The 16,484-nt window shown below is 36.1% G+C and overlaps 1 protein-coding gene across 8 annotated transcripts in view; it reads right to left on the bottom strand.

The window, feature by feature from the left end:
- ALG9 (ALG9 alpha-1,2-mannosyltransferase) overlaps positions 1 to 16,484 on the bottom strand; it is a 102,783-nt gene that overhangs the window by 81,939 nt on the left and 4,360 nt on the right. For all 8 annotated transcript variants that reach the window (XM_082343495.1, XM_082343494.1, XM_082343498.1 and 5 more), the window contains 5 exons: positions 13,300 to 13,370; positions 7,925 to 8,013; positions 5,830 to 5,965; positions 1,959 to 2,046; positions 1,670 to 1,775 (listed from right to left, as the gene is read on the bottom strand). In XM_082343495.1, coding sequence (XP_082199621.1) covers positions 1,670 to 1,775; positions 1,959 to 2,046; positions 5,830 to 5,965; positions 7,925 to 8,013; positions 13,300 to 13,370 — 490 coding nt within the window. The remainder of the gene's footprint in view (positions 1 to 1,669; positions 1,776 to 1,958; positions 2,047 to 5,829; positions 5,966 to 7,924; positions 8,014 to 13,299; positions 13,371 to 16,484) is intronic.

Below are 16,484 nucleotides of genomic sequence, written 5' to 3'. Positions count from 1 at the left end.
ATTCTTTCTTTCCTATTCTCCCTACCAACCTGCTTATCTCTTAGATGTAAAATCCTCATCAATCTAGAGGACTATAAAAATTATGAAACTTTCATATACTCTCACACAAAGTTTTATTTATAAATAAACAGTCAGAATATCAATATGTAATAACCCATTTAAAAGGTGGAGAAGCCAACTTTTCAAAATTAAACTCAAATTAACACAATTTATTCACCTATATATAATGTATATTATGTTTCCAATAGGTTCCACATAAATCAATTTCTAATATGCAATCTGGATCTAGGAGGACAGTCCCCCTTCTATTGTCCTGTAGAATCAACTGAAGTTTTACAAGTAAACTAGAACAATGGGCAATTAAAAACATGCAACTCTCCCTAGATAAAGGGAGACATCTAGAGGCAAAAGCTTAAAATTGGGGCTTTTTCTCATAGTCTCAGCGATCTTTGGAGCCACATAAAAGAGCCTTTTAAAATTCCTTCACTTAGCAATTATTCTCTAACTATGCAGTTTGTGGATTCAATTCACTGAACAAAACACTGTTTATTTTTAACCTATTACTCACCATCTAAAATGACAACATTCCCCAAATCCCAAGAGGCCCAATTAAATCTCATTCATATGCTTACTTTAATTCTCCTCAGTCAATCTGTTGGTTCTATTGGCAAAGTGGCACAGAAAAGTGATGGGCGTGGGTTAAATTGATAAGAGACACAGAAATAATTTTAACCTGCTTCATAGCAGAGCCCAAGACAGTCACATATACAGAATGCTCTAAGACCTTCAAAAGATTAAGGCAGAAGAAACTATACTTATTTAATGAGAAACTGTCTCGTAAAATGTTTACTGACTTGGCTGATCTGATTAGAAAGATCTCTAGCTTATCCCTCTGTAGTGGTCACTAACTCAAATGCCCTCAGGGTACAAAAAAACTCAAAAAAACAAAAAACAAAAAAAACAAAACAGGCTCAAGGGCTGGCTGGGAAAAAAAAAAAACCATCAGGGAAGGGGTGGAGGTGGATGGAAATTGGAGAATCAACCCCAGACTAAAGGCATTCCCTTTTCTCCCCTCTTAATCCTAAACTGGCCAAACTATCCACCCTCTCATGCTGACCTCACTCCCATTTGCTACACTTTATCTACAGATTTTCTAAACTTTCTCCCCTAATGCATAATACTAAAGTAAAACAAATTAAAAAAAGAAAAAGTAATTCTAAATGTTATACCAAATGTACAGAATATGTCTGGAGGAATATTTTCCAAGGTGCTAACAATAGCTATCTGGAGATGATGGGATTATGAATGATTTTCTTATTTTTGTTATCATATTGATTTTATAATGAGAAGAGAAAAAAGTAACTTAATTTTAAACGAGTAGCATCAAAACCCAAGGCATACCCAACAGTCCTCACTACTCTGAAACTGAGAATAAGAGGCAGCAGGACTAACAGAAAGCCAGATCTGAACATCACATTAATCAAGGAAAAATATTTAGTGGCTATATATCATCACTGTGCTATGTTCAAATGTCATTTATTTTTAAATAAGAAAACATTACCAGCAAAGAAAGGCTATATTTGATAAAATGTGGCAGCTGAATTAAAATTTCAAAGCTGAGGCAAATTAAGCTATCCCCTAACTCTTCCCTAATTTCATAAGGCCTTACCATAAAGATCAGGTCCATGAGGAGTAAAGACATTATACAAAACAATGTTGAGTGGTGCAATCACCAACTTCCCGTAATAGTAGCTGTCAATGACCACCACAGGCACCTAAAATAGAGCAGAAAATATATAGCAATTGTAGAGTTTTGCTCTGGAAACATTCTCACAATGCTAATAGGATAAACTTCAGAATGAAAAACAGAATCAATTCCTTATGTTCTCTTTTCCGTCCACATCAGAAGTTGCTTTCATTACAACTTTAGAACAAAACAAGATACAAAGAAAACTCACCAGAAAGATCATTAGGGCAACCAGCGACCAATGAAAGAAACTCTTCCATCTGTGCTTCATGACCAGCAAATCAAAGGCAATAGGTAAACTAACAGAGAAACAGAAAGTGGGGAGTTACATACTTAGAACAGAAACTGAAACAGGTCAGATTTACACATACCTCATGCTGAACTGAGAATAAAATGTCTCTAGCAATTACAGTGAGGGAAGAAAGCTGGTACATGAAAGGATGTCTTCTCAAAAAATAAAAAATGTCATCTCTTCACAGGACTCATCAGAGTGAGATGCATCCCACAATGCACAAGAAATATAAATATTCGTATTCGGAATGAGCTCCATTTTACACGTATTTATGTGTAATGGACGTTTAAAATATATTAATTGTAAGTAAATGTACCCTATTGCCCTACTCCCACCCTGCCAAATAAATAAATACTGATTTCTCCCTTCCAAGATTTATTAAGATTTTAGTAATAAAATAATATTACCAACTTTCACTTCAATTCTGATACATCCCTTTCCAATATGTAATATTTCCCCAAAATGTAATATGTAATATTTGTTCTTCTTCCTTTCACTTAAATTCCTCAAGCAAGTCTCAACAGCATATGTGTGTTGCCTTCACTATTTCTTCCTTAAGGCCTAACATCAAGCTATTAAGACTGATCTAAGGTACCAGGAATCTCCTGTCCGCCAAACCCAGTATCTTTCCACAAGCTTCATCTCCCTTTGTCTTTCTGTTGCACTTGACACAAAGCATCTGCTCCTTCCTCTTTAGACTCCCTGGCTCAGATGTTCCTTTCTGGGGGCTTCCCTAGTGCTCCTTTCTAGGCTTCTTTTTCCCTACCTCACCGTGTGCCCTACCATGGTCCTAGTTCCCAAAAGCAAGGTTCTACTTTTCTCTCTCTATACTCATTTTCTCGAGGGCTTCAACTCCTCTTGCATGAACAATCACCTTCATATCCATGACTTCCTAATCTAGGACACTAGTCAGAGCCCTTACCTGTGCTCCGGTCACAAAGAATTCCATCCCACACCAATCTATTTACTTACACAGAATCTACCCAATGTCAATTACAGGCTCTGCTCCTGCCTCCTCCATAAAGTCTTTACGTTTATATGGCACTATCATCTCATGTGAACATCTCTTCTAAAATTTGAAATTCCACATTCTATTACCTAAATATTGCATTAACATTCTGTGTTTTTATTTTTTTCTCCCCAACTAGTTACATTTCCATAGCACCTGCATTTCTCCTTTGATAAGTCAATAAATGATAGTACATTGCTAACTGACTGATTAACTGTGATCCTGAAATCATTTCTCTAAAGGCAGACTAATCAAAATGCGCCAACTCAGAGGTATTTGGGGAACTCATGAAGTTCAATGTAAATCCAGTAAAGAGTAAAAGGAATGGAGAAACTGACAAAAGGAGGATGGAGAAGTAAAAAGGGGGGAGGAACAAGGCTTTGTGAGTCACATTCAAGTTTGGACTCCATAGAGCAGGGGTTGGCAAACTTTTTATTTAAAGGATCCAATAGCAAACATTTTAGGCTTTGTAGGCCCCCTATGGTCTCTGTTGCATATTCATGTGTGTGTGTGTGTGTGTGTGTGTGTTGTTTTTAACAGCCCTTTAAAAATGTAAAAATTTCTTAGTTCTTGGGCTGTACAAAACAGGCCAGCTGGATGTGTGACCCACAGGCTACAGAATGCCAACCTCTGTGACACAAAGCAATGGGGAAGCTATTACAAAGACAAAACAGAGTGATAAAATCATATTTGCATTTTAGGAAGATAACTCTAGTTTGAGTGTGGAGAGCAGATTTATAAGGGTCAAGACTAGAGATGGGAAGATCATTTATGAGCCTACATAAAAGAACAGAGAGAGGTGAAGAAAAGTAGATTCAAAAGATATTCAAGACGTACAAGCAATTAATAAGACATGAGAAAGAGAAAACAGTCACAGATAATTTTCAGGTCCTGGCTCAGCACAGATGGTGGTACCATTTACTGGGCTAGAAACATAGGTAAAGGACAGATATGGAGGGAAGATAATGAGTTCAGTTTTGTAAATGTTTAGCTATATAAATGGAGATATCCAATAGGCAGCTAGGTATATATGAGTGAAGCTTAAGAGATGACTGGACTATATAAAGATATGGGACTCATCAAGATGACAGAGAGAGCAGAAAGTAGAGAAGAGGCTCTCACACAAAATCTTGACAAATATAATAATTTTAGAATGATATGCAGAATAGAATAGAAGATAAGATTGGAGGTGGGGAAACCAGCCTTTAAAATCCACTTAAGAAAATTTTAAATGCCTATTCTGATTTAGTAACTCCCTTCTAAAAATCTATCCCATAGATAAATTTCCGCAAGTGTATAGACATATGTACAAAAATGTTCACTGAAGCATTGGGTATAACAGCAAAAAAACTGAAAACCAAATGCCTACCAATAAAGCAATGGTTAAATAAATTATGGACAGCCATATAATAATGCAATGTTACGCAACTGATACAAAGAACGATATAAATCTATGTACAGAAGATATACATATGTATAGGATAATTCTGTTTGTTTTAAGAATTTAAGTATGTATGTATAAATGTGTATGTGTGCATTTATTCATGTAAGGATAATTTCTGGAAAGATATGTACAAAACTGTCAGCAATGACTAACTGTGAAGACTGGGTTAGGGGAGAAAAGAACTAAGAATTCTTTTTACCTCATACAATTTGGTACTTTTTTTAAGTAATGAAGATATACTACTATGATAATAACCTTAACACAAACTAACATATTTTTCTAAATAACTAGTGGTACAGGCAAGAAATTAAGGCAGCACAAACTAGAGAACTTGTGAAAACAAAAAGTACAAAAGGAATGAGAGATACTATGGAACTTGGAAAAAAAAAAAGGATGCTGCAGGCAGGAAAGAAGAAGGACTGAAAGGAAACTCAGAGAACAAGCCTGGGTGACTGGGAAAATGCACAGCACAGGGTGGTAGAGTGTGGAAAAAACATCAGCTGTTAAGAGTCAGAAGGCCTGCATCCAAAAGCAAACATAACCTTAAAGGCAAATTACCCAAAACCTCTCGAAGTCCACTTTCTCATTTATAAAGCACTAATAATTGGAGACTTCCCTGGTGGCGCAGTGGTTAAGAATCTGCCTGCCAATGCAGGGGACACGGGTTCGATCCCTGGTCCGGGAAGATCTCATATGCCACGGAGCAACTAAGCCTGTGCGCCACAACTACTGAGCCTGCACTCTAGAGCCTGCAAGCCACAACTACTGAACCCACGCACCACAACTACTGAAGCCCATGTGCCCTAGAGCCCACACGCCGCAACTACTGAGCCCATGCACCGCAACTACTGAAGCCCGCGTGCCCTAGAGCCCACGCACCGCAACTACTGAGCCCGCGTGCTACATCTGCTGCAGCCCACGCACCTAGAGCCCATGCTCTGCAACAAGAAAGCCACCGCAATGAGAAGCCTGCGCACCACAACAAAGAGTAGCCCCCGCTTGCTGCAACTACAGAAAGCCCACATGCAGCAATGAAGACCCACCAAAAAAAAAAAAAAGCACTAATAATTGTATTTGTCTTGCAGAGTAGGTTTAGGAATAAAGTTCATAAAGGGTTTAGCTGTGTCCAGGATACAGCAGATGCTTAACAGTCACTTTCTTATTAGAATTAATCGTAACAATAAGTACTAAGAGAAATATTCTTCCACCTCCCAGAATCTTTGAATAATTAATTCCTATAACTTTAGGTCCTACCCAAAGAATATGGAGATAACCTAACATTAGGATTGACTATATACCCAGTGATACATGGAAGATGAATCATGTTAGTTTCTTACCCAAGAGCTGCACTGAATGGCCAGCCTAAGATAGCCCCAGCTGCTACTCCAAGCACAGCAAAGGAAGTTTTGTCCATATACCAGCCAGTCATGGCTATCAATGTAGTGTACATACAGAAGCTGCTAGGAAGGAATGCTGCAAGACAAAAGAAATGAAAAAACAAGGGGGAAAGGGACAAGAGATTGAGATTTATGAGTTATCAATTATTAAAAATATAGCTGCATTGCAATATGTCAATAACCAGGAACATACTTTGAGCAATGCTATATTAGAAATGAGGAGTAAAGTGATACTCATTAAAAAAAAAAAACCAAAGTTCAATGATTTTCTTATTTTCTCTCTCCTGTTTTTTATGTACCAACACATCACCCAATTATACAATGCCAACCATGTCATTTATCTCCTGGCCTGTACCCCAAGTCCAAACCTTACAGGATTCCAGGTTCCCCAGAAGTACCTCCAGGTTATATTTCCAGACAGGAAGTATGCTTCAAGAAATTTAGAGCCATTGCTAACAATCTGTTTCTGAAGAAGTTTATCCTCTGATAGTCTTCTGAGACTGTCCTATTAGCAACCTGTGCCCCACAGGAATTCTCAGAAGCCTTCTCAAGGAACAAATATGTTCGATGGCAGCACTGCTTTGCATCCTTCATCCACTGACATAGATAGTTTGGCCATTAGATGTCCCCCTAATTATTTCCATCAAGCGTAACTTTCTTGTTGCATACAGCAGAGGACTGACCACCTTCAGGGTCTCTGCAACAGTCACATTTCAGCAAAATGTTTCTAACAACTCTACAAAAAATGCAGATCTGCTTCTCCTTGCTGTTTAAGTGCTTCACCTAACACTAGAAAAATCAATACCAACTCCAACAGGGACCACAATGAACAGGCAGTATGATTTGAGAAACTCAGCAAAGGGTTCAGAGGCTCATATCAAAGGATGCCTTTAACTTATCTGTGCCTTAACATCCTCAGCTGAAATTATAAAACTAAAAATGCTCTCAGGTATCTCCCTCACATAAGAATCAATTTTAGGAGTAGCAAAGTAACTAAAAAAACATGTGAAGGACAACCTTCCCAGATAAATGCTAAATAATATTGATGCCATCCAAAGCTGTTGATTCTAGCTCCAAGGGGAGCAGAGGAATCTGAGGTCTCTGCCAGCTCAGAGGGCAAAGCATAGTCTCATTTAGGACAGTGGCTTTCAAAGTTATTCAGGCGTGAGGCCCTGAGATCTCTGCAGAACATGGATTTTTGATACAGTCAGTGAAAAGTAAATATATACTTTTGCGCTAGATACTATTTTTTGTGTATATTTAGTGTGTATACTAGATTCTGGTACACACAAGCAAAAATTAAAATTAAAATTGAGATGATTATATCTAGTAACTTAATTTTTCTGAAAAATTGGAAACAGGCTACCTTTTGGCAACAGGCCACTTTGGCTCAGCTCATAGAACACAAATGTTCAATGGCAGCACAGTTTGAAAGCCACCACTCTACATTAACAATTTTATTCTAAATTTCCAGAAACCTACTTTATTCTATAAAATACAGTATTTTATAGAATACTGTATTTTATAGTATACATTTATACTTTTATAGAATACATTGCAAATAATTGGCATAAAATAGAACCATCAAGACCAGGGTTTTTAGACATAAAGTGCTTCCTTGAGCAAAATAACAAAATTATTGTCCTTCCCCTAACAGCAAAGAAAGGCAGTGGATGCCTCTGTTTCTCAGCCCTGCTGTGATAAAAAAATATAATAATGTAATAGAAAGCAACCTGATGAAAATAACAGCTCTACCACTTATGAATTCTTTGACTTTCGGTAAGTCACTTCACCTTTCTAAGTTTCAGCGTCCCTACCTGCAAAAATGAGAAAATATTTATCTGACTTATAAATATTTATCTGACCTTACAACCACAGGATGGCTGTAAAGGTCAATAAAGATCATGTAGATAATAGGACTGTAAATTACTGACATGTTATACAAATATAACCTACATCTGGACAAGTTCTTCTGCTTGATGCAACTGTGAAATATCAGTGAACCTTTTATGCCCTCACCTGCTCTTTTACTTACCTGATGATGAGCAAAACATGCCAGTGCTGAGAACCAAGAAGGCTAGCATCATTCGACTCACATGCAGCCCAAACTTCTTGCACACAGCCCTAGAGGAAAGGCAAAGACTATCAGCATAGCAAACCTTCGGGATGGAAATTTCAAATTAAAGGACAAAAACATGTCTGCATCACAGAGAACACTGAAGATCTAAAGTCAAATACAGAACTGTCTCAACAGGTCTGTTAGCAATTCCATGTGCATAAGAAACCCAAACATTCTTATTCCTTAAGCAGGAGAGAAGCTCTCTACCTAAGAGGAAATGTATACTTTCTGTGCTAGATTATGTCTAGTATCAGTAGGAAAACAGCCTGATATAGTGGAAAAATAAGCAGGCCTCAGATGGGCACAGGTTAAAATCCTGGCCCTTCCACTCACTAGCAGTGGTACCCTCATCTAGTTACATAATCTGTCAGATTCCTCATCTGTTAAATGAAGATAATGATAATACTTACTGCAGAAGGTTTCTGTGAGGGCAATGCATGGTAAAGTGCGCAGAAGAGTGCCAGGCACAGAGTTGCTCAATAGATGGCAGTTATCAGAAAAAAAGACTAGGAGATACACCAAAGTTTTAATAAATGGTTATCTAAGTCAGTGTTTCTAAAGCAATTATATACCTCCTTTTACTTCTGTCTTACAGGCCTTTTCAACCCTATAAATAAAACATTATTAGAGGTGATCATTGCTTCATTTAGTCAATATCTGTTCAGACATAACTATGTGTTACCTATTTTCTTGCTCAGGTTCCTTATTGCATCTCAGGGCTTCTTTCTGAAATAATTTTGTTTCTTCCTAAATACATCCTTTAGAAGGTTCTTTAGTGAGGATCTCTTAATGGTAAATTCTGGCTTTTGTTTGATCTTTCTTTATATTTTGTCTGAAAAGTCTTTAACTCTTGGTCTTAAAAGGTGGTTTAGCTGAGTACATAATTTTAGGATGACAGTCATTTTCTCACAGAACTTTGAACATATTTTTTGTCTTCTGGCTTTTGAGAATGCTTTTGTTGGTCTAACTGCCTGACATTCCTTTGTAGGTTTTATATTAGTCCTCTGTCAACTTGTAAGATCTTCCTTGTCCTTTGTTTTACACAGTCTTACCAATTCCTTCTTATTTATCCAGCTCAGGATGTTAGGCTTCCTGAATCTGTGGATTAGCATATTTTCTCCTCTGATTCTGGAAAAATCTTATTAGCTGTTACTTCCCTGAATCCTGCCTCTCCCTATTCTATCTCTCCTAGATCTGATTAGATATATATCAGATCTTTCAACTCTACCACACACATTTCTTAACCTCTCGTATTTCCTTCCTGTCACTCTGTACTACATTCTTAGTAGTTTCTTCAGATCAATCTTCTAGTTTACTTATTAGAAGTGTCTAATCAGTTATTTGATCTACTGAATTTTCAACATCAATTATTATATTTTCATTTCTAGAAGTTCTGTTTGGTTCTTTTCCAAATCTGCCTGGTCATTTTTGTAGTCTCATTTGTTTTTTTCTTTTTAATCCTTTTTATTTTATTGTGGTAAGAACACTTAATATAAGATCTACCTTCTCTACAGATTTTTAAATGTAAAATACAGTATTGTTATCTATAGGCATAATGTTGTACAGCAGATCTCCACAGCTAATTCACATCACATAAGTGAAACTTTATACTCATTGATTAGCAACTTTCCGTTTCCACCTGCCCCCAAACTGGGCAGCCACAATTCTATCCCTTGCTTCCATGAGTTCAACTATTTTAGATAACTCATGAAAGTGGAATCATGCAATATTTGCTCTTCTGTGACCAGTTATTTCCCTTAGCACAATTTCCTCAAGGTTCATCCACGTCGTCACATTTGCAGAATTTCCTTCTTTTTTAAGACTGAATAATACTCCATTGTATACCATGTCCCCCACTCCATTCACCTCTCACTGGATATTTAGGTTGTTTCCAATCTTGGCTATTGTGAATAATGCTGCAACGAATATTGGAGTGCAAATACTGCTTTGAGATCCTGATTTCAATTCTTTTATATAAATTCCCAGAAGTGGGTTTGCTGGATCATATGGTAGCTCTATTTTTAATTTTCTGAGGAACCTCATACTGTTTTCCACAGTGGCAGTACCATTTTGCATTCCCACCAACAGTGTGCAAGGGTTCCAATTTCTCTACATCCTCACCAGTACTTGCCTTTGTTTTTAGACAAGAGCCATTCATTTTTCTTTTTTTTAATTGAAGTATAGTTGATTTACAATGTTCTGTTAGTTTCTGGCGTACAGCAAAGTGATTCAAAGTATATATACATATATATATATTTTTTCATATTCTTTTCTATTAGTTTATTACAGGATATTGAATATAGTTCCCTGTGCTATACAGTAAAACCTTGTTTATTTTATATATATTAGTTTGTATCTGCTAATCCCAAACTCCTAATTTATCCCTCCCCCACCCCCTTTCCACTTTAGTAACCATAACTTTCTTTTCTATGTAAGTCTGTTTTCTATGTGAGTCTGCTTTCTATGTGAGTTTCTGTTTTGTAAATACGTTCATTTGTATCATATTTTAGATTCCACATATAAGTGATATCATATGGTATTTGTCTTTCTCTTTCTGACCTACCTCACTTAGTATGATAATCTCTAGATCCGTCCATGTTGCAAATGGTATTATTTCATTCTTTTTTACGGCTGCGTAGTATTGTATTTTGTGTGTGTATGTGTGTGTGTGTATGCATATATATATATACATATACATATATATACACACACACACATACACACACACATTTTCTTTATCCATTGATCTATCAATGGACATTTAGGTTGCTTCCATGTCTCGGCCGTTCTAAATAGTGCTGCAATGAACACTGGGGTGCATGTATCTTTTCGAATTACAGTTTTCTGTGGATATATGCCCAGGAGTGGGATTGCTGATCATATGACAATTCTATTTTTAGTTTTTTAAGGACCCTCCATACTGTTCTCCATAGTGGCTGCAGCAATTAACATTTCTACCAACAGTGTAGGAGGGTTTCCTTTTCTCCACACCCTCTCAGCCTTTATTTTTTGTAGACTTTTTGATGATAGCCATTTTGACCAGTGAGAGGTGATACCTCACTGTAGTTCTGATTTGCAGTTCTCTAATAATTAGCAATGTTGAGCATCTTTTCATGTGCTTATTGGCCATCTGTATGTCTTCTTTAGAGAAATGTCTGTTTAGTGCTTCTGCCCATTTTTTGATTGGGTTCTTTGTTTTTTTGTTATTGAGTTGTAGGAGTTGTTTGTGTATTTTGGAAATTAAGCCCTTGCTGGTCACATCATTTGCAAATATTTTCCCCCAGTCTGTAGGTTGTCTTTTTGTTTTGTTTATGGTTTCCTCTGCTGTGCAAAAGCTTGTAAGTTTGATTAGGTCCTATTTGTTTATCTTTGCTTTTATTTCTATTGCCTTGGGAGACTGACCTAAGAAAACATTGGTACCACTTATGTCAGAGAATGTTTTGCCTATATTCTCTTCTAGGAGTTTTATGGTGTCATGTCTTATATTTAAGTCTTTAAGCCATTTTGAGTTTATTTTTGTGTATGGTGTGAGGGAATGTTCTAAATTCATTGATTTACATGTGGCTGTCCGGGTTTCCCAACACCACTTGCTGAAGAGACTGTCTTTTCTCCATTGTATATTCTTGCCTCCTTAGGCAAGAGCCATTCTAACAAATATGAAGTGATCTCACTGTGGTTTTGATTTGCATTTCCCTGATGATTAGTGATACTGTCATCTTTTCATATATGTTGGCCAGATTATTAGGTTTTTTACTATTGGGTTACAGGAGTTCCTTATACACTTTGGAAATGAACCTCTTATCAGATATACGGTTTGCAAATATTTTCTCCCATTCTTTAAGTTCCTTTTCACTCTATTGATTGTTTAGTCTCTTCTTTCTTCTTTATGTTTTCAATTCCTTCTTTTATTTCTTTAAAAATATTAAATGTAATTATTTTATATTCTTATTTTAGTAATTCCTAATAAATGAAGTTTTGCAGGTCAGCTTTCTATTGATTTGTTATCTCTGCTGGCTCTCACTCATAATGTTTTGTTCCCTTCTGTGCTTTGTCATTTATTTTTACTATAAATTTTTGTTCACTAGAACTTTATCTGTGGTAATGCTTTGACACCTGGATTAAGGATACACTTCTCTAGAGAAATTTTACATTTGTTTTTGCAAGATGCCTGGGAACACTAACAACCCAGAACAATTTAAAATAAATTCTCAACTTGGGGTTTAGGGGACTATGTGGGTGATTTGAATTCAGTCCTGAACTCATATAAAGACCAATTTAAGATTACAATCCTCAAAGGCAACACTGGATTTCTTTGTTTTTCCTCTATTCTACCCAGAGTCAAGGCCAAAGAACTTTTTTATCTGATATTTTTGGCTGTTTTGCAGTGGGAAGATTTTAAATAATGATTACTAAGCCCAGATACCTTTTAAAGCATTATTAAAATAAGATGTTTGTTAGGTTTCATGTTAAAAAAGGTAGCTAGTGGCGCAGTGGTTGAGAGTCTGCCTGCCAGTGCAGGGGACACGGGTTCGAGCCCTGGTCTGGGAAGATCCCACATGCCGCAGAGCAGCTGGGCCCGTGAGCCACAACTACTGAGCCTGCGCATCTGGAGCCTGTGCTCCGCAACAAGAGAGGCCGCGATAGTGAGAGGCCCGCGTGCCGCCGCGATGAAGAGTGGCCCCCGCTTGCCACAACTAGAGAAAAGCCCTCGCACAGAAACGAAGACCCAACACAGCCATAAATAATAAATAAAAATAAAAATAAAAATTATAAAAAAAAAAAAAGGTAGCTATTTTTATTACTGGAACACTTAAATGCTTAATACTCTCACTAATATTCATTCAACCAGTAGGTACTTGGTGAAAGACAATGTACTGGGTGCAAATAAGAGCAGTGAGTCCCACACTGGGAATAATTTCCTATCAGCTAAGCTCAAAGGGAGAAGAAAGAAATCATGATTCTATCTCTTAGGACCAAAAAAAAGAAAAAGAAAAAAAAAAAAGGGCCCTACTAAATCCTACTAAATAAAATACCAGTTAGATATGTATTAACAGAATTAAAGTTAATAATATGAAGATATGCCATTTATCACCTCAGGAAAGAAAGTGATAATTAGAAGTATTCCCTTCCAATGGTTCGTTTCAAACAAGAAATTGCACTTTAGATATAATATTAGAAGCTAGAAGGAAAATGTTTTCTATTTCTAAACACTGCTTCTACTATCAGAGTAATAATCTATGCTATATTGGGCTTCCTCATAGCACTTTTAGAAGCAAAGCTTTTATACTCACTTGTAAAAGTAAAGTTCACATATACAGCTCACAAAAGCCAGCAGACATCGTAAAAAGTAAAAGACAAGAATCTGAAAGAAACCCAGAACAAGAAAACAGAAGTTACAGATACAAGTTAGAAAAACTCTTAAAGATGAAACCACTCTCATTTGTCACTAATAACTATAAATTGGTATAATCCTTTTGAAAAGCAATATGTATCAAGAACCATGCAAATTTTCATATCCCTAAATTCAAGTACAGAAGTATATCTATTTCTCTGATTCCGGCCCACAGAAGTAACCCAAAATATGGGAGGGGAGGAGTTCTATTCATAAAAATGCTAATTGCAGCTCTACTAATTTAGTAAAAACTATTTTATAAACTACAAAATGTTCAATTATAGGGAAATGGTTAAATTATATTATATCTATTCATGGATTATTATACACATATCAAAGTTTACGGTTACAAAGACAGTGGAGAAATTCTTATGATATAAAACTCATTTATTCAACAAGCATTTCTTAGACAATTATAATAATTGATTGTAATTATTATAAAATTATATTACAAAATACTAAATGCAAATATATGATATAACATTTATACATCAGAGTTACAGCTATGGAAATCAGAAGTACTGTATATGAAAAAACTGGAAAGAAATATAATAAAATGGTAAAAGTGGCTATATCAGGCTAGTGAGACTTAGGTACATATTTTTCCTCCTATTTTTCAAATGTCTGTAATGTGGTTTTATTAATTTTAGGAATTGATATGAATTTTACAAATAAAAATAACAAAATAATAAGAATTGTACCGAATAGCTTTCATACTACAGTATACTGGTATGTTTAAGAGCAATGAATACCTCTGAAAATAAGCACTATTTAAATATATTCTATGATTAATATTACTGCATATAACTTAAAAGTACTTTCAGTTTTCATCATTATGTTCAATCAAGTGATCAGCAAATGCCCAAGTTCATTCATTAATTCAATAAAACCATACTGAAAACCTACTATACTTTGAGCACTCTCTAGATGCTACTAGGAATACAGATAATTTTAGTACAAGGTATCCACACTTAAGGACTCTTCATCTGGTTGAGTACAAAAACACACTTAGAAAGTTAAAAATTAACACAAGTTAATATAAGAACTGTATTTGGGAACAGGACAGTGATGCTCCCATAGCAACTAATATTCAACATAGTAACTGGATGTCGGGTTAGTGCAAAAAGACACAAAAAAGAAATGAGATATAAGGAATGGAATAGAAGAAACTAAACTCTACATGCACAGATGAAAGAGAATGCAGAGATTCACCTGACAAACCACTGACACTACTAAGGAAATTCAGTGAGATTTCGATCAAGATCAAAAAGCAAAAATCAACTGTGTTGACATAGTATGAGTGTGTTTCATGTTTGGTAATTGCAATCATTGTTGCTTTTGTTGTGGTCATCCATGTACAATGCTTGGTGTCAGTCTATTTGTCTCTTGTAAAAATAAAATACAGTGTGTGTGTGTGAAAAAAAAAAAAAAAACTAAGGAGAATTAAAAAAAAAAATCAACTGTGTTCCTCACAATTGTGTTCCTCACCTGCAATGACCTCCTACAAAAATTACAGAAAATAAGATACCGTTCATAACAGTAACAAAAAGTATAAAGAATCTAGGCATTATCCTAGTCAAAGAATGGATAAGCCTAAAATGGATACATTGTTTAAATTTTATTAAAAGACACAGAAAACCTAACTAAATGGATAAATACATCATTTTAGGGATGGAATGACTCAACACTCTAAAAATATTGATTCTCATATTAATACATAAATTCAATGCAACTCCAATCAATACCTACCAGAATTTGGGAGAGGGGCAAATTGATTCTAAAATGATTTTTTTTAATTAATTTATTTTATTTATTTATTTATTTTGGCTGCGTTGGGTCTTCGTTGCTGCGCGCAGGCTTTCTCTAGTTGCAGCGAGTGGAGGCTACTCTTCGCTGCGGTGCACGGGCTTCTCATTGCAGTAGCTTCATCTTGTTGTGGAGCACAGGCTCTAGGCGCGCAGGCTTCAGCAGTTGTGGCACGTGGGCTCAGTAGTTGTGGCTCGCGAGCTCTAGAGCGCAGGCTCAGTAATTGTGTCACACAGGCTTAGCTGCTCCGCGGCATGTGGGATCTTCCCGCACCAGGGCTCGAACCTGTGTCCCCTGCGTTGGCAGGTGGATTCTTAACCACTGCGCTACTAGGCAAGTCCCTAAAATGATTTTTAAAATATAATTTTAAGGGCTTCCCTGGCAGTCCAGCGATTAAAAGACTCCGCGTTCCCAATGCAGGGGGACTGGGTTCAATCCCTGGTCAGGGAACTAGATCCCACATGCTGCAACTAAGAGTTCGCATGCTGCAACTAAAGATCCCACGGGCAGCAACTAAGACCCAGTGCAGCCAAATAAATAAATAAATACATAAATATTTAAAAAATTAAAAATAAAAAAGATTAAAAATAAAATACAATTTTTAAAATGGATACAGTGAGAAATTCATCAGCCAAATATTAACACATACTACAAAGTCATAATAATAGAAGCAATATGGTACTCTCTGACAAACTAACCAATGATACAGAATTAAAAAAGGCCAGAAACATACATGGGAATGAGATGTATGATAGAGATGGTATTACAAATCAGAAGGAAAAGGATGAATTATTTAGCACATGGTGCTGGAAAATCCAGTTCACCATATAGGAAAAAATAAAGCTGGATCTTTCCACAATTTATAAAAAATAAAATTCAAATGGACTAAAGCCTTGTATGTGAAAGATAAAATAATAAAGTTACTAGGGAAAAATACATAAGAATATCTTTGTGACCTGTGGTGAAGGATTTCTTTTAGAAAGACCCAAAACCCACCAACCATAAGTGAAAAACTAGTTGGTTTGACTCTATCAAAATTAAAGATTTCTGTTCAACAAAGGACCACAGACAAAGTTAGTAGACAGGTGACAGCCTAAGAGAAAGGATTTCCAGTATCTAAAACCTACAAGGGGTTACTATTGAGAACTTCTACAAATCACAAGAGAAAACCAGAAAACCCAACTGAAAAACAAGCGAAGGATGTAAATAGGTAATTCACAGAAAAGGAAATATGAATGACCAATAAATATATGAAGAAATTCTCCACCTTACTAGTTG

Source organism: Balaenoptera borealis (genome assembly GCF_965194805.1).
Source record: "Balaenoptera borealis genome assembly, chromosome: 11".
In the NCBI taxonomy this organism is placed as follows: Eukaryota; Metazoa; Chordata; class Mammalia; order Artiodactyla; family Balaenopteridae; genus Balaenoptera; species Balaenoptera borealis.
The sequence above is the reverse complement of the archived record's forward strand: the minus strand, read 5'-3'. Positions and strand labels throughout refer to the sequence as shown.